This window comes from Myotis lucifugus, unplaced genomic scaffold, assembly GCF_000147115.1.
Source record: "Myotis lucifugus unplaced genomic scaffold, Myoluc2.0 scaffold_0, whole genome shotgun sequence".
In the NCBI taxonomy this organism is placed as follows: domain Eukaryota; kingdom Metazoa; phylum Chordata; class Mammalia; order Chiroptera; family Vespertilionidae; genus Myotis; species Myotis lucifugus.
The window spans coordinates 34,842,360-34,862,321 of NW_005871048.1; the positions used below are offsets into that span (position 1 = coordinate 34,842,360).

Sequence of the window (19,962 nt, forward strand, 5' to 3'; positions counted from 1 at the left end):
CATAGCGCTATCAGTAAACATCAGATGTTAGCCCATTTCTCTATCAAAATTTCCCAGAAGTATACACTGAGGTCAAATCTATCCTAGCTGTTGGTGACATTTCTTAAGTATGCTGTTCCAGGATATTGTTTATTTTGGCTGAAATAATCTTTTTTGTCTTCCTTGTGAAAACTGCATGGGGTAGAAATTAATTTTATAATGTTATATTTCAAAGAAACTAATCCAAATCCAGAATTTAAAATTTCTACCTCATGGGTCAGAGGTTAGCATGTCATAACACTGGTTAAAAGAATGAATTAATTTATTTTATTTGTCCTTTTCAAGAAAAACATTATTAGTGACAGTTTTCGAAATTGTTTCATGTATCTACTTTTTAAAATTTAAGATTTTGTTGTGTGGCCAAAGGAGTCAGAGATTTAGAATCTAACACCCAGGAGTTTTTAACCAACATACAGTAATAAATGATGGAACTGTATTGAAATATGAAGTTCATATAACCTAATTTTTCAGAAATACCATATTACATGGGGAAAAATACTATGTGAGATAGTGAGATACTCAGGAAAGAATAATTTCTTTCATTAAATTAAATATATGTGAGATATTCCATCAGAAAAAAAATAATTTCTTTCATTTAGGTTGTCTTTATGTGCTTTCTTAAGATCTTATAAAAATCTGATTTCAATATTTAAATTATTTTCTCTGTTACTACTCATGTTAGCAATAATAATTTGTGACCAACCATCATTAAGCTATTAATAGTAATTAGAATTCATAAAATCTATAGGATATTTCATTGATTGAATATACAGAAGTTTTTAATAAACTAAGTATTTAATGAACGAAACCAACCAATTTGGCTACACAGAATGTAAAGGCTTTTTTTCCCAAAAGATTTCCATAAAAGATATATTTTAAAGACACATCAAAACTGATTCCTATAATTTAATCAGACTTAATTCAGTTCACTTACTTTTCAGGTAGCTGCTCTTTAAACTTTTGTCATTCCTAGACCAATATTTTTAATAGTTTGAAAACTAGAGTCTGACTTAAGAGTCTGTTTTGCAGTGTTTGAAATAAAAAGCATACTGGTCTATGTTTTGGTTTAAAAATAACTGTTTTGTTACAAGTAAAAAATTCAATGTAAGATAGCATATTTATGGTGAGTAATCTCTTATTAATGAGTTTTAATAAGTAAGTTTATCATATAAGTGTGAATCTTTCTTTGCATATTCAAACCCAAAGAAAGTAGTTTATTTCTTCCATTTGGATTGGTATCCTTGCTATCTATTTCTATATAATTTGAGGGAAATGAAGTGTTTTGTGTGAGTTTACCTAAGAAGCCAGAAATACCTATACTCACTTTGTAAAAAAAGTAAATTTTCATTTACTTAAATGAAAACAGGAATCATATGAATGAATAATAGATAAAAAGCGAGGTAAAAATCATTTGGAATGGGGAATTCTTGTGAGGTATTTACTCATAACACCTGGTATATAAAACATAGGCATTATAAACTGTGAAATGTGTAGTAAAGGTTAGCTGTGTTTCTTGAAAGAAAATAGGAAAACAACTTTCATAACAGACATTTAATCATACAGATGCCACCTAAGAGTGGAATGCACCTGCTTTTTTTGTAGTTGAATTATAGAAGCATAATGTTGTTTCTGGCTTTATGCACAAACAAAATATACATCTTGTTCTTATTATAGGTACTATTGCCATTATTTTTTGAGCTTTAGATCAGTGTGGTGAAGAGGGATAATAGTTACCTATTGGAACAATTTAATTACTAGAACAAAGAATTATATATTGTCTAGTGATTCTTATACAATGCTGATTTAGGTAAAGTACACCCCTAGGACAATAGTAGACATGTGATTAATATTTATTGCATGGATGTAGAAATAAAAGTTTGCTCTAAATCCTGGCATATTTTCCCCACCTATTAATCTATTTTAAATTAAAAGTTCAGTGGTAACACATGATTTTTTAAAATGATATCACTATCTTTTTAATAGAAAAGCAAAATTATCTATTTAATCAAGAAAAATCACTTTCCTAACACCAAAATTTGAAGTCATTTTTTACTTGCTTTTGTGCTAAGAAATATTTAGCTTGTCTGTGTTCTTATACTCAGCAGGTGCCATGTAATTAACAGAAAAATTCACCAAGAATACCCAACTATTTCTAGTTCTTCTAGAAATCTAAAGGCTAACTGATTTACATACAAATGGAAACATACTATGATTTCCAACTCAGATATTTGAGGTGGAGAAATGGTGAGATGGAAATACGTGATGGGCTGTCATGTAAAGAGAGAGTAAACGGATTTCTGTATTTTCAAATATAAGATGGGAGGTAGAATTCAGTTCAGGATAAGGGAGAAATTTCTAGAAATTAAACTGCCCAATCATGGAAAAACTCTGTAAACTTTCCAAGCAGAGTCTGAAGAGCCATTTTGTCAGGAACATTGCATTGGGAGTGAGATTAACCAGATGGAATTGTATAGCTGCCATCAACTTTAAAATTCAGCGATTCTAAATTAGCTCTTTCTATTCTGCCTTTGTTGTTACCACTTGGAAAGCTAGTTGTTATTCTTTCTTATATTCCTGTTTTCTTTTTGCTTCAAATTAATCACAAAATGTAAATATTTTATAAATCTATCAAATTATATGTTGAATAATTTCTTTTTTCCTGTGACACTTGAGCACTGGGTATACAAAGAGGAGTAAAAGGTGCTCGCTGTTTAGCAGGAGGAGCAGAAACATAAAGAAAAACTATTATGCAGCAGAAAAACAATGTAGAAAGGAAATATGCATACTCTATCAGGGAGTCATTACATAAAGAAGCTAAGTACTTCTGTTAGGCTTGAGAGCTCAAGGGAAGCTGATGAGAACTCATTTAAAGTTGGTCCCTTATTAATGGTGACAAAAAATAGCAGCTATAATTTTGGAGCACCAGGTATCATGCTTTTAATATACCAAGCACTATCATAGGTGTTTATATGATTTCATTTTATCCTCCCACAAGCATACAAGGGAAAAGATATTATCACTCTGTATAGATAAGGAAATTAAGGTGTAACGGATCATTGGGAGGATCGCTGGCCCAGGATCACACATGTAGAAAGAGGATCAGAGGAAATGGGGCAGGGGGTGTCTTTCTGTGTCCAGAGCTATGAGGAAGATTGATGTTTTCCTTGATACTATAAAACACAGATCTTCTAAGACCAAAACTAAGGGGAAACTTTCCTTGTGTAGCATTTCTCTTATACTTTACCATTCAGATTTTTTCCCAATGACATTCTTCTCCTTGCTAATACTATCGCTGCCTCCACCATGCTTGATCCAGAGGTTAAGGAAATAGCTATCCTTTTAACCCCTGACTCAAAGTGTGGATAGAAACCATTCTACTGTCCCGTAGCCCACAAAATCAGGATGTTTAAGTAAGATTTCCTGAAAGTAAAAGAAATAAACAATGAGAATAGCACGTAAGTAAATAAATTACTTATAAACTGTGGCTTACTCTCAGGAGTTAACAAACTTTCTTCATTGAATATTTCTTTGTCATCTTAGCACCTACTACACAGAAGGCCACAGCACATGAGTTGACATGAATAAATTTGTATTGCTTGTTTCTAAACCACAAGATACTCAATAGGTTGCAGGATGTAGCTGGGATGAGGGGAAGAAGGTAAGAATTGTAGGAAATGAGGGCAGAAAATATGTGAATAACCCCACAGAGCCATGCTGAGGAGTTGAGTCTATATTTGATAGGCAGTGCGGTCATCATGGCTTTTAAATGACTTGTAGAAAACTAAGTTTTAGGACCAGAGTTTTAGAGGGCAGTATGGAGAATAGATTGGGAGAGGGAGAGGCTGAGTCAGAGAGACCAATTAAGACAGTAAAGTAGTCTCAGTAAATGACAAATAGTGTTACAAGGAGAGCCCCACTTCAAGAGCTATTTCACAGGTAGAATCAATAGACTGTGGTAACTCACGGGATACAGGAATTGAAAGAAAATGAAGAGATATCAAAGCTCATGGAGATTCTTAGCCCGGACTGTTGTGTGGAGGTCATTCCACAGAACTGAGGAAAGTAATGTAAAGGGCAGTCATGAGAGAGAATATTCAGTGTACTGTCCGACGTGCTGAGCATGAAGTGGTAACCAATGGAAACATTCATGTGAAGTTCAACATGAGTTACCCAGGCACTTCGGAGATCTATCATGACAAAATAGAAAATATTTGGGATTCCTAATAGAAATAGCTATTGAACTAATAGGAGCAGATAAAATTGCTTATAAATGTACATTTATTGAAATAATAAGAATGATTATTCTTAATGTTAACTTTAATCATTTGGCTCTAATGGAAATTAAAGTAAACTAATATAATATGCACGTTAAAACATTAAAATACTTTTATCATTTGAATGATAGAAACCTATTGAATCATAATTTATGCATACATATTCTGAGTTTATCTTAGTTTTCATATATTTTTGTACATTGGTATTAGTGCATTTCTGTGTTATTTTGTGAACAGAAGTTTACATTCAACTTTCTTTTGTTGAGTTCACCTGGGACGTATTTTTTTTCAGACTTTATGTAAATGTTCTGGGTCTGACAATTTCAAACATGTTGACTAAGTATTTTCTTTAAAAACTTTTTGAAATTTGTGAAATGTTTTAAAGTTCACTGTTGTACAGATATGCAAATTAATAAAGATATGTTAAATATCATTGCAACTATACCTTAATCATTTAACATGCTACAATGACCTTACATATTTACATAATTTTTAAAAGACACAAACCAAAGTAATTGTTAAAATAGAAGCAAAAGTACAAGAGTGGACCCTTCAGAGAATGAATTGCACAGGCCTTATCCAATCAGGAGTTGTGTAGGGAAGTCATTAACCTGCTCTCCTTTCTTTCCCCCCTCCTCTTTGGTTTTGTTTTTTTGTTTTGTGGTAGTCTGACCCTTGGTTATCATTACAGAACTATGGAGGTGCAATGAGACCCCCACTGAATGCTTTAGGTGGCCCTGGAATGCCCGGAATGAACATGTAAGCAAAATGCTGTATTATCCTATTTTCCGTCTTCAGAAGCCACACTGATTTGTAAGACAGTTTGAGCTCTTCAGTTCTGGGAGGTGTAAAAGTGGAGTAAGCATGAGCTATAGTGTTTGCTTCATTTTTCAGAACATATTCTCTATGGTTTTCTTCCTTCCCTTGTACCTTTCATTTCTTTTCCATTTTCAGATGCCATAAATGCCAACTTTTAGCCTGTTTCTTTTTTCTTTTATATTTTAATTATCATAGAAATGAAGTTTTTAAATAAATAAATACGTAGTCTCCATATCATCTACACAAAAGTATGAAGAGGTCATACTTTTCTTAACTCTACAGAAGTGAACAATTGAATATTGGTAACTTCATTTTAATAGGTACCTAGTGATTCCTAAGAGTGGATTTCCAGCTCTTCTATATGTGCCTTTTGCTTTGTTGGGCCCACTCTCGACACAGAAAGAATTCTCTCTGGTAATATCTTCTATATTAAAGAACTTCCATAGTATAGGGTGAATTTCCTTTTGAAAAATCAAGGTGCACTTAGATAAGGAGTAAACAGTTTGGTTTTTTTGTTTGTTGGTTGGTTTTTATGAAAAGGCCTTTTAAGCCCAAAGACAGTGGGTTGTTTCTATTAGCCAATATCATGCAATTTGTTAAGGAATTTTTAAGTATCCAAGTTGCCCTCAAAGTTCTATAAACTGTAAATTAGGATTCCTATAAATTAGGATTCCTTCAAGGTGTTTGTTAGTGACTTTGATTAGTTGACTGGAGGATCAATTCCATGATGTGGCTTAAAGAAAGCTTACAGAAATTATGAAGATGTTTAATATAGGGTTGTGGGTAGTCTCCTCTAATCTGTTTCCATCATCCATGTTTTGGTCACTTACATATCAAATTAAACAACTCTGCCATCATTTAATGGCATTGAAGATATACTGTGAGATACACACAGGGATTTTCATGTAAAGCATTTTTGCCTAAAATAGAAAATAGGTTAATAGGTGGGTATCAGCCAGACTGAAAACTAACAGAACAAAGAGGAAAAGTAGGTCAAATTTTCCTATCACATCTTTTCACTTTTAAAGTAAAAATGGATAGACATGAAGTCTAACTTTTCTTAAGTCCCTCAAAGGCTTAGCCTTTATTAATGGTTGCTGCAAGAAGGAGTGAGTGATATTTTGTGCTGATATCAAAGCTGAAGATTTAGGTATGTATAAAAAATTTACTACCTGAGGTTCTAACTTTAAAATGCAATAGCTTTTAAGGAATATAATTTTGAATACTATATATACATGTAAGGAGTATACATTTTGAATACCATGACCAATCCATAATTATCATTAAATATTAAGAATGCATATAATATTTTATGACCCTTTGTTATAATTAAATACACACATATAATTATGAGACCCAAATAGCTGTTAAATTGTCTAGTTCCCTTATTACACATACTTAAATAGATATATATGGGTACATTTAATTCCCTAGAGTATGAAGACTAATAATATGGATGAAAATCCTATACAATAAAAACCTAATATGTAAATCGTCCGAACGGTGGAACGACCAGTCACTATGATGCGCACTGACCACCAGGGGGCAGACACTCAACACAGGAGCTCCCCCCTGGTGGTCAGTGTGCTCCCACAGGGGGAATGCCACTCAGCCAGAAGCCGGGCTCATGGCTGGCAAGCACAGTGGAGGTGGTGGGAGCCTCTCCCACCTCCAAGGCAGCGCTAAGGACCCCTTGGGGGATGTCCACCTGCTGGCTTTGGTGGACATTCCCCAAGGGGTCCCAGACTGCGAGAGGGTGCAGGTCAGGCTGAAGGAAACACCTCACCCCCCAGTTCACGAATGTCATACACTGGGTCTCTAATTTTAATATAATTATTTTTGTTTCTTTGAATTTGGGTTTCTCATTTAAATATACCTAGATACTTTAAAATATTTTTATTATATAATATGTTACTACTTATATAATTTCTGATGTTTAAAGAACCTTTAAGCCGTACAGACTTAGATTTCCATTATTTGTTACTATTGACTTTTATTCAGGGTCCTATATCATTTTCAGTTTTCTGTAAATTGGGATTCCTTCAAGGATGATGAAATGTAAATATGTATGTGTTTACACTTGTATATATGTCCCTCTAACAGGGAAAGTTCTCATGTATAGAAGATCAAACCAGAGAGATTAATTTTTGTATTGATATTGGCCCCAACAAAGTGAATTTAAAGAGATATTAAAAGTGAATTTAAAGAGACATTTAAAAAAACATTATCTCCATTGTACTCAATAGGGTAAACTTCATTGAAATTTACTTCATAACTTATTATCTTTTAAACAAAATAAATCTTACTGTGTTTTGACAAATAAGTATTTCTGTTATTTCTTCATTTTACTTTTTTACATGTTGGGTATCTTAAAAATTAAAGGAAATGGCATTATAACAGTGTTAGCTTAAGCTACATTTTTAATAGTCTAAGATACTTGAATTTTGGGTCAGGAGGGACCTGCCAGAGAATCATTATCTGGATGAGTTTTCTTTAGCTTATCACTTTTTTTGTTTGCCATGAAAGTTTAATGACAATGAAAAATACCAAACCCTGGTCACTAAAGTAATTAAATACTGTATTTTAACTAGCAACTTTATCTCTTTATTGAAGAAAACACCATTTGAAACAGAATTTTACTAATTTTGTTGTTAAAAAAGTTGGTCACCTCCAAAAAATATTATTCTGATATAATTTTTACATTTCATGCTCTAAACTCAGGATGAATTATTTGTAGTATCATTTAAAAATTAAATAATATATACTTTCATTGTTTCTATAACTAGTTATATCTGTAAAAGTAAAAACTTCATGTCAATTTCAGTAACTTAAGGTAGAATTTATAAACCAATGTAAATGTGTTCAAATGCATTACAGATTGTTTTTAAAGGAAACTATATATTTTAATTAACTACATTTTTACAAATTCCCAAAGAATTTAGGATTCAGCATTCAACATTCTAATGCAATGTTGTATACCTTGGTATTTATAGAAACAAAGGATGAGGTATTTCAAAGACTCTAGTCTAGACCTTCTTGTTCTATTCATATCTTACAGAATCATAAAGTGTGTGTAGTTGTTATCTGGTAATGAAATGACTGTGAATTACAAAACAAAAGAGGATTTTTCTACATGGTGATCATGGTTGCTTTGATTTTATCATATCCCCAGACCCTTACTAAGACATACAGACTTTTTAAATTCTATTTTTTCTCTTTATTTTGAAATGAAATTTTTATTTGAAATAATGCCTATGTTATAGATTGTAGATTATTTTCTTGATGATACTGGTGGCCCTCAAAAGTACTGGGAATTACTGAGCTTAGTAGTTGTCCTAATAGAACTACTCACTACTGTAACCCCCACTTTATTTAGTGCTTTTATGAAACTTAAAATGTTCTTCAAATGCAATGGTAAAGTTGGGGAACTTCAGTTTATCCATATGAATACTTAACCAGTTATATTAAAATGTAATTTAATATGAAATACATAGTGTGCTGAGATTAGATTGGTATTTGTCAAGTAATTGAAATGTATGAAAAGTATTTTGTTACTTATAATAAATTTAATATTTAACATCTAATTTAATGTTATTTAGCCATTTGTACGCCATAAGTGTCTATAGACGCAAACGGCAGACCTTTTTTAATTAAATTCAAAATATCGTGGCAGTTAACTGGTTAATTGGTTTTTTTATTCAATTAAGTAAAATGTTTAATATTTAATTTAGCATGTTAATATAACATTAAACAAATTGTAAAATAACAAAATATTTTCCTTTAAATATACATTACTCATACAGTTATTATTTAAACATAATATATAACATAATTGTATACAATTCTTTTGCCATTATGTGGCTATAGTATATTTTATGTTGTTTTCAGATAAATATTTCTCAATTTTCTTAGTTAAAAATTCTCACTGCCATTAGAGGGAAAGGAGAATTTTCAGTGACCCTAATTACAGAGGACTGACTGTCAGTAGTCTACTTTTTTTCAGGCAGTATTTGTTCAGGTATACTTAATACCAAAGCATGAAGACAAGGAACTTTTCTGACTTAATTAGGCATTAATTTTGTTTTTAAAATTTGATGTTCTTTTAGGCTACAGAATATAAATCATTCTCCTTCACCCTAAAATTAAGTAATATATTGACATACATTGGTATAGGTTACCTCCTATTTTTCCCAAGATTTACTCTGGCCACTGTGTTCCACTACAATTATTACAACAAGAATTGGTTCTCTTGTTTAATAGTAACTAAATTGTCATTATCACTGAAAGATAGGTTGATATATAAATGTATAATGTAATATGTGATAATCTGTGATTTTTTAAAAAGAGGGCAAATTTAGACACTTTTGTGTACACTTATTTGTTTGTAGCTTAAAAAGAGCAATCACTTTTATATATTAGATATTTTACAAATAATTTTATTTTTATTTTTAATGAGATACAGGGGGTACTTATATTGATGTTACAAGATTATATTTTATAGTACCTATTTCATAATTAATATTTTTTACTTCAATAGTGTGTTTTTTAGTGATTTAAGTATATGTATATATTTACTGATATAGGTGATCATGACTTTTAGTAGTTATTACAATAACTGACTTAATATTAAAGTGAAACTGGGCTTATTAACAATAGTTTGATTTGGAAAGAAAATTGTGTTGTGAAATGATAAAATTGTTTCATAATTTACAATCCCTATAGCTTTTGTTGTTCTCAGGAAAAGTGAAAAATGTTCTTATCTTACACACTAGAAAAAAAAAGAAAAAGCTGTGAAAATAAGTATAAAGAGAGCAGTTTCATTGTCGAACTAGAACTTCCTGATGACTGTATTATAAATGTAAATATTTTATGGTATTGTGAAACATTCAAAGCATAAGTTAAAAAATGTTATTTATCGTATTGTCTTGTAGGGGTCCAGGTGGTGGCAGACCTTGGCCAAACCCAACAAATGCCAATTCAGTGAGTATATGTATTTTTAAATTTTCTTTGCACTTTTTAGTATTTAACAACAAAAGTCTGTTGCTTTTGAAAGCCCTGTAGTTGGTTACATTTAACCTTTTAAAAGGTAATCATTCAAAACTATATATTTTGTGTATATTCTTTTAAATATTCATAATTGTAATTTTTTCACTTAAGGCTTAATGTTAACAAGCATTCTGTGTAGATTAACAGACCTTCAAAAATAAAGACAGACAGTGTGACTTAAGTATACCATTTAAGTAACCTATAAAATGATGTGATTTATGTAAAATGATTTATTATAAGATGATTTGATCTTCTAAAATAACTGTATAATCACTAAATTGTCAGATTAGATCAATCTCAATCAGGGTTTTTATGATTATATTTTCTGTACTAGTTACACCTAGGTTTGCTCCTTTGCTGCCCGAGGAAGTAAATGTGCATTTGCCTTGGGCCTGTGGGCTAAATTGCCATCCTTACACATCTATCTGGGATTTTCCTTACATGTTTTGTGGCAGTGGTTTGCACAAATATTTTTCTCTCAATAATGTCACATAAAGTATGCACAGGTTGAAAATTAAATTTACAATCTTAAAATTAATATGATTTTTATTTAATGATCCTGCAGATATTTCTCCTTCTTGACTTTGAAATCTTGTGTTCATTATGTGAGCGAGGTCTGCTATGTATGTATGTGTAGTGTGTGCACTTCACAGAGGTGCCTAAACCAAGGGAGTATTAGCAAAAGACTGAAATACAGCTTGTGAAGTCTATGAACATCTGCCCAGAGAGGATGCCTTTTCTAATATACACTGAGATGCCTTCATTGGCTAACAGTGGCAGCCTTACTGCCAAATCAACATGAAACTGGTCAATGAATAAGGTTAATTTAAACTTCAAGAAAATTTGAAGTGAGGTGTGTGTTGGGTAGGAAGAATCATCCTAAATCCATTGCTATTCTAAAGCAAAAACCACTTTCTTCTCAAGTAATTGCCATATTTTTAGAGAGAAAAAATAACTTATATTACCAGCCTCTCTAAAAATCAATGGAAAAATATCCTTGGGTGAGAATTAACAAAAAATAAAAAATAAAAATAAAATCACATAATCATTTCTCTAATAAACTATACACTTTCACTTTTTTCCTCTCTCTCTTTTTTTTTTTTTCCTTCCTTCCTTCCTTCCTTCCTTCCTTCCTTCCTTCCTTCCTTCCTTCCTTCCTTCTTTCTTTCTTTCTTTCTTTCTTTCTTTCTTTCTTTCTTTCTTCCTTTCTTGCTGTTCTTTGTCTTTCTGGTGGTCACCCACTCTCTGTAAGTCTCAGCTGCCCAGCTCAAATATACCTTCTGTACCCACATAATACTTCTATCTACATTGTTATATTTTATTTCTCTCATGCTAGGCTGTCAGATACTGCTGGTAACTTTCAAGAGTGCAGATTCAGTAAAATGCTAGGGGTAGGAGCCCAAATGTCCCTTTTGTTTTAATGAGGATATCAAAGAATATAAAGCAGGAACAGCAAGGATAAGCCAAAATCAAAGAGCTCAACAGGGCAAAAATGGAAATACATTGAACAACTAGATGAGATAAATATTTTAAGTATTTTCAAATGTTTATTATATTTAACTGTATTTGAAGGAGCCATGAAGAGGGGAAAATTAAAAATATAAAAGGAGCAAGGACTTGGGAGAAATGGGATGGTCAGGAGAGGCTAGCTTTGGAAACAAACAGAAAGATATTTTTTTCTACCAGACATAAATGGATAAAAAATTAAATTTATAAATAATAAAGTATTGAGCAGAAGATGAAGGCATAGCAAGAATTTGATGCCTTTAATGTATGACAGAAGGTACCAACTCAGGATGGTATAATCATCATGACAGCCAGCTTACAAAAGTCACTTGTTAAATATTCAGGAATTTTGTGAGCTGATTGTCAATCACTGGTAGCTTGAAATCTGCCATATGGGAATTTTTACACCACAGAAATTGACTACAACATGGGCCCTCACCCCCCCCCAACCCCCACCTCCCACCCCCCAGGTGTTTGCAGGATTTACTGGCACACTACTGAAATGCTTCAGGGCTTCCATAAAGGCTGAGCCAAAATGCTTCCACATACTCCTGAAGACTAGATTGAAGCTGGATAACATGATTACACTTGGGACCTTGTCAAGTTTGTTTTGTGTTTCTTTCCAGGAAATCCATACTATAAAACAGAAAAGGTAGCCAGAGAGTGGAAATAAACAAAGTAGGCTTTAGGCTAATGAATTTAAGATATCGGGGAAAGAAATAAAATGCTGATAGGGGCATGGGGAGGGACAGAGGCAATTTAGTAGGAAGCTAGTAGGGGGAAATGGACTTAGTAAACATGGAAGAATTGTGATCGGAGATTTTGATTGAAATATTATAAAGGAAGGCAGTGAAATGTAAATGCCAAAGATTGGTGGTTAGAGTGTATTTTGAAATTTCTTAGGAATGATGGTAGGCAATAGAGAGAAGCGAAGAACATGAGCCAGTTATAGGGAGATAAAAATTGGAGCCAGTGGATAAGTTGGTCATTTGATGAGGGCAGATGTACAAGTTCAAAATAATACAAAGCAAAGGATGGACAGTAGATCACGAACTCAAAGGGGCCCAAGAGAGCAAAGTTGTTTTCACTCACCAAGTAGAGTGAATATTTATTGCCCAGTACTCACAGTGGAAGTCGTACTCATCATCAGTGATGCGGGGCACCCTGCAATGGCCATCTGCAGTGCCGAGTTACCCGTAGGCAGACCAACCAAGGGCCTCAGAGACGCGTGGTTTGTGCTTAAGGCAAATCAAGGACACCAGTCAATGAGGAGAGAATTTTCAAATAACAATATTAAATATTTCCCCAATCAAAGACCTATTCACCAATAGAAAACCATAGCTTTGTTGTACTGCCTTCTGCTTAAAATATAAAAAGAATATGGTTTCATATTCTTTCTATGTTTAATTATATGGAAGGTGTTGGGGTGGAAGGAGGGCTACAGGTACAGGCACTATATTCTGTTTGCTATGCTAAAGGTCCTGTTCTGGACCTGGCTGGCTGACTGCAGGAAGATAAAAATTTATTGGCTTTATTCAGAATAAGGCAAACATGCCTCTTCTGGGTGGGCAGAATCTTCATGTAAGTGAGCAAGTCAGCTTGTGTGAAGAAAGAAAATACTTGGATTTAACTTATTTTTATATATGTTTTCCAGTTTTTATTTTTAAAATTATCATAGCAGTGTTATATTGACATCTTTTATTCTCTAGAAAAGCACTTGGTTCAGAGCTTAATTTGAAGAGAAAGAGGGAATTTGTTACCTATGTCTGGTCCTCACAAATTAGTAGTCTTTGGAGACTTATACTAAGAAAATCTTTTGCATTTATTATAATATTTTCTAGTGTTAATTAGAAAGGAAAGGGGGAAAGATGAGGTCTATGTATTAGGTACTGCATGAATGTAGTGCCCTGAAACCTGTCTTTAAGAAAAAAAACACTGTATCTCAGAATACACATAAATTAGAAGTTGCATCTGTAAAAGCTACTAATTTGAAAAACTCTGCTTTCTGGTTTTTAGCTGCACGAATATATATCTTTCTAATTACAAAATGTGTCATTAGTATCAAGCAGTGAGTACAACTGGCCTGAAACCAATATAACTTAAAGCTAGCTGGAATTCTGTCTAAACTCCTCTTGACTAAAGTCTACTCTTTTTTGTAAATTCAAGAAAATATTGCATTTATTGAGTTTTCTAGCGCTCAGATAAAAATGCCTTTTTCATTACTATCCTTTGTGATACATTTTAAAACTTGATAGGCCAAGCCAGTGTTGCTCAGTGGTTGAGTGTCGATCTATGAACCAGGAGGTCACAGTTCACTTCCCGGTTGGGGCACATGCCTGGGTTACAGATTCGTTCCCTAGTGTGGGTCCTGCAGGAGGCAGCCAATCAATGATTCTCTCTCATCATTGATGTTTCTGTCTCTTTCTCCCTCTCCCTTCCTCTTTGAAATCAATAAAAAACTATTTAAAATTTTTTAAAAAAACAACTTGATAAAAGTTAGAAAATAGAGTCATTTTAGGTCATTCTCCATACTGCCACAGAAATCAAACTTTTCTTTTCTTTTGTCCTGTTTATGTTCCAGATCCCATACTCCTCAGCATCTCCTGGGAATTATGTAGTAAGTACATTTGGGTTTCTTTGCTCATAAGAATTGGTGTTACGTTTTATTTGGGCAATGAAATCGTTGTCCAGATGTTAAGAAGAGCCCCTGTGTATTGGCCAAGATGTGAACATCTGATTTGTATTGAGTTGTTTCGTCTGCCAACCTCAGTACATATGTTGCTGTTCATTAGTGAAACAGTTATCAATCTGGCCAAGATTGCCCTGAGTACTGTGTCTTACTTTAGCATATGTTTCTGTAAACCTGTACAATACACTCTGCCCAATCATGAAGAAAGCCTTCCCCAGTTGCACAATGATATGCTTGAATTTGCAGTTCTTCAGGAGAATAATCTACACCCCTACTTCTCCACTCCCCACACACAAAGAAGGCATTTAACTCTCCAATCACAAAGATAACCAAATAGCAGAAAAACGACTGGTAATGAGGAGGGATATTTTAAGTTATTTTTTCATTCTTAGAAATTTAAAATACTTTTCTTATTAACATTTAGTACTTATTAAAATTTTTTAAATAATTCATATATACCTCAAGTCAAATGAGCAGATTTTACATGAGCTCTTGAACTTGCAAATGACCTTTTAACCATCATTACAATATAATCCTTGATGCATCTCAAGGCCATTATAACACAGGGTGGGGCAAAAGTAGGTTTACAGTTGTCCATATGGAAAATAATACATTAATTAATAAATAATCACACAAGAATCAACTCTGAGTTTCATATACTCACAACTGTAAACCTACTTTTGCCCCACCCTGTATTTAAGGGGAAATGCCTAACAGGGGAGCAAGGATAAAATTGTAAAAAGGAAAATCTTTCCTGAAGAAATTTTCAGAAGTGGTGGCTAACTGGAGTAGGAAAAGGGAGTACTTTACCCTCCATGGAAATAGTGTGGAATGAATATAGTGAAAAGCTCATGCCGCATTAGACCTGTGCTCATTGTTTCCTTAAGTTACACAAACTAAAGAAGTCTCATATTTTTCACATTTTCTATGAAACAAAAATGAAAGTAAAAAAAATGGGATAAACCTATTTTTTCTTAAAATCACTTAAGAATAAGCCTGATATATATGAGGTGTCCCAAAAAATGTACACACACTTAATAGCTGATAGCTCAATTGATGTTTTTTTTATTTTCAGATTTCACCTATTGGAATTAATAATTATTCAAAGTGTGTATACATTTTGGGACACCGTGTAGTTTTATGAAATTGAAGACGTTTATTTGAATAGGAATTTAAATTGCTTATTAAATACCAACTTCATTTGAAATAATTAATAGGCTCTGTCTGCACACTCAGAATGAAGTGAAACTTTAGCCACTTACTAGTTATTTTGACTACTGTACATCTGAAATTACTGAATAATTTTAGAGTTACCTAATCTCCGTTTCAGGTGGACTGTGTAGCTACAGCCATAGTAACCCACAGCATCAGTCACCATTGCCTGTCATTTCTGATTGATGTGATAGATGAAGGTGCAATGCTCCAGAAGGTTTACTTGACACTGATAGAAGAAAGAAATAGAACCAGTGTATTTCTTAAACATAGAAATATCTTTTGGTTGTTAATTTCCTATAAGAGCCACGGATACAAACCATAAGAAAAATACAATAACCTAAATCACAAATACACGTGAATTACTCCTCTTTTATGGATTTGTAAAGACCTGATTAAATGGCTTCTCCTTAACCTTATTATACCTGGTGTGATTAAATCATGAATAATAAGTCAGTTTACAGGCTCATTGTTTTGGGAAACTTGTCAAAACAATCTCAACATTCTTAAACTGAATTATACTCTGCATAAGATTAAAATGACTATATGTTAAAAGAAAATAAATTATGGAGAAAATTAATTTTCTCTGTTATTTTCAAATTGCATCACTATTAAAATAAGTCTAACTTTTCTTCTGTTTTTATTTATATTATTCAATTAACTGCCTTATTTTTACTGAAATTTTGTATAATTATTTAGGGTCCTCCGGGAGGTGGAGGGCCACCGGGAACACCCATCATGCCTAGTCCAGCAGGTATTGTAATCAGACTAGCCACATTGGCATTTGATTATTAGAATAAAATAGAGAAATTGTTCTGAAAGTTAGTAGTATTCATTGTCTCATTGATGGATAAGGAATAGAGTAGAGGTAGCAAATAGGAAGAAATCGTGTTCTTAAACACCTATTGTTCAAATACTTTAAGCATTTAGAAAATTCCTGTTATGTAAGTAACATATAATCAGGATGTAAATTGTATTGATCTGTATGAATTGTCCAATGATTATCTGACTAAAAGATTCCTTGAGACTGTGGAAAAGATCAAAATCTCAAAACTTAGAAAAATTCTGCATAAGTTAACACATCAAATGCATAGATCCATTAGGTTTAATATAGCAAATCTGACCTACCAATCTATTATCTTACTAAGATAGATGTACATGTACCTACAATATTATTTATCCTGCATATCTATAAGTATTTATTAATTAGCTAATAGATCTACCATGTAGTGTGGAAAATTTTTTTAATCTTCTAAACTAAAATATCTGAGTATTCCTGTAATCATTATTTAATAATGCTGGTGGGAATGCAGACTGATGCAACCACTATGGAAAACAGTATGGAGTTTCCTAAAAAAAATTAAATGTGAAACTGCCATTTGACCCAGTGATCCCACTTCTAGGAATATATCCTAAGAAACCTGGTAAACCAATCAGAAAGAATATATGCACCCCTACGTTCATAGCAGTGCAATTTACAATAGCTAAGACATGGAAATAGCCCAAGTGCCCATCAGTAGATGGGTGGATAAAAAAAGCTGTGGTACATTTACACAATGGAATAGTAGTCAGCAGTATATGAAAAAAGGATCTCTTACCTTTGAGACAGCAGAGAGGAACCTGGAGAGTATCATGCTAAGCGAAATACGTCGGTCAGAGAAGGACAAGTATCACATGATCTCACTCATATTTGGATCTAATGAACAAAATAAACTGAGGAGCAAAATAGATCCAGAGACACAGAAGCATAGAACAGACTGACCAATCTCAGAGGGAAGGCAAGGTGTAAGAGTGGGTGGGGAGAGATTAACCATTAACCGGGGAATTTATATGCATAGCCCATGGACACAGACAATAGTGCAGTGTCCAGATCATCTTCGATTATTACTTTGTGATGAGTTGGATATAGATTATAAAGAAAGATATTAATTAAGTAATATTTTGTTTCAGATTCAACCAACTCTGGAGACAACATGTATACTTTAATGAATGCAGTACCTCCTGGACCTAACAGGCCTAATGTAAGTATGAATTTTTTAAAAATTTTGTAATGTATTTGAACTCTTAGTGCATTCCATTTCTTGGATACTCTTTAAGGTTTATATTTTATAATCCAGGTGCTTATTGGATATTAAGAAAATAAAATTCTTATGTTCTGAGTCTAAAAAATGTAATATATAACATATATGAAATATTTCATATAATTTAAATTAAAACTAAACCTAATTAATTATAAAATGTTGGTGTAGTCTTATTTTATCTCAAGTACTTAATAATTAATACTATTTGAAAATGACAGGTAATGTATAATTGTTACCTCATTTTAGCATCACTAATTTCTTCATTGTGATCCTATTTTATTATTTTTTTTATCCTGAGAAACTTGACAATAAATAAGGAAGTTGGATATACTTATTTTTCTCTAGATTTTGAAATCCAGAGTTTAAATATGGACCTGATGCAGTTCTGCTGAAAGAATTTGGATTTTTTAATAAAGCATATGATTGTGATTTTTTTCCACAAAAACTTACAAGAAAATGATATTTTATTTATCTGTGATACAAGACGTACATGTAAACAAAAATATATTTCTAACAGAATGTAGTTACTACACAGATATGTACATATAAATATAGGGTAGTTCAATTAAAGAAAAAGCAGGAGGCATAAAGGAATTTTCATAAGTACCGAAAACTGAGAATGAAATAATTATTATAATGGAGCTTCCTTGCAGTAAAGACAAAAGGGAAACTGAATCTGTCCAGTATGAATGGTACTTAAAAGTGGCTAATTTGAAAGGAGATGTGCTGGCAATATCACACTGAGGGCTTAGTATAAAAAAATAATGTAAAATATCTCATTAAAATTTGTATATCGACTATATGTTGAAGTGATAATAATTTTGATATAAAATATATTATTAAAATTAACCTCACCTATTTCTTTTTACTTGTTAAATATGGCTGCTAGTAAATCTAAATTTACTTATGCAAGTTCACATTTGTGGCTTGCATAATTGTGTCTGATAAGCAATACTGCCTCCAGTTATCACTGTTCTCTTTATAGAATCAAGTAAATTGCTTTTCAGGAAAATAAACAATTACCTATCAATTATGTCTAAACGTGTTTTCACAGATATTTTAAAGAATAGTAAATATGATAACGAACAATGTTCATTTTAGAAATTCAGCAAAAAAAAAAGTTTTACACTGCAATTTCATATCTTAAAATTTGGTATTTGAAAGGGAGGGAGCAAAAGGAGGAAATCCAGAGCATATGGTACTGAAGACATTTCTGGGGGCAGCTAAGCTGACATCATCCAAGTATGTTTCACTCTGGATCTCTAACTCCATCCAAAGATAAGAGATCCAAGAACAGTAGGTGAACATGTCACTTTTTCAAATGTCATTCATCTCAGCCAGCAGTAGTAAAAGAAAATTCCTGCTGAGGGCTAGGCCTGGAGTTTTTTGTGCTTCAAGTGCATATACTTATAGTCTATGGGGTCCAGATAAAAAGACCAGAATAAGTTCATGGACTATTGGCCTCACCAGCACCAGTTCCTAAGCCCAGAACTATGCTTTTGACAAACGCTGAATAACAATTATAAGTTCAAAGTTAATTTCTTTGACTTAGCAGTTAAGGCATACACATTCCAAGTTGTTTACTGAAAATCAATCCCTGTGCTTTTAGGCAATAAAATTTTCGGAAACAGAATTGACATTATTTTGAGAAAATGTATAAGCATGTGATCCGTATCATCGTAGATGACGGATAGCCATCTTATTCCCACACAGTTGATGGTACACAGGTTATCTGCTAAGGGGAATTGTTTTCCCCCCAAAAGCCCATGTGATTAGTAGCTACCACTATCCGATCTACACACATAAATACACATACACATGCACACATCGCATTCAATATTCTCTACCATACAACATGGAAGAAATGCTTTTGGCATGGGAAATTTTAAGAGCAAGTGTTTCCAGTAGGTTGTTTTAATTGAAAAAAATAAGATAATATGGATAGCTTGTCTTCAAACTGGGATCTGAGTTTCCTCAAAAGTATTTCAGGGAGATGAGGGAAAGATGGAGTGGGCAGGCCATGAGCTCGCCACCACCAGCTGTGCTGCAGCACATCTGCTCACATCTGTGTTTTTTTTACCAGACTTCTAAAGTAAGATTTCACTTGAAAATAAAATAAGTTAATGCCACTGCTTTTTAACATGTTAATTATAACTGCTGCAGAATGATTGTCATTGAACTGACATAGTTGAGACTGCCAAGGAGAATTAGCTATATTCAGCTGTCCCCAAGGAGCTGAACGAAAAGGGCGGGGCAAAAGTAGGTTTTCGGTTGTAAGTACACAAAACGCAGAGTT

General features: G+C 32.9%; 1 protein-coding gene across 11 annotated transcripts in view; it reads left to right on the top strand.

Annotated features, from left to right (window-relative positions):
• Nucleotides 1-19,962, top strand: part of SSBP2 (single stranded DNA binding protein 2) — a 212,554-nt gene that overhangs the window by 170,239 nt on the left and 22,353 nt on the right. For 6 of the 11 annotated variants that reach the window (XM_006081254.3, XM_006081249.3, XM_006081255.3 and 3 more), the window contains 5 exons: nt 4,981-5,072; nt 10,064-10,112; nt 14,266-14,301; nt 16,285-16,339; nt 17,536-17,606. In XM_006081254.3, the coding sequence (XP_006081316.1) occupies nt 4,981-5,072; nt 10,064-10,112; nt 14,266-14,301; nt 16,285-16,339; nt 17,536-17,606 (303 nt within the window). The remainder of the gene's footprint in view (nt 1-4,980; nt 5,073-10,063; nt 10,113-14,265; nt 14,302-16,284; nt 16,340-17,535; nt 17,607-19,962) is intronic. The other 5 variants (XM_006081256.3, XM_006081258.3, XM_006081250.3 and 2 more) reach the window with 3 other exon arrangements.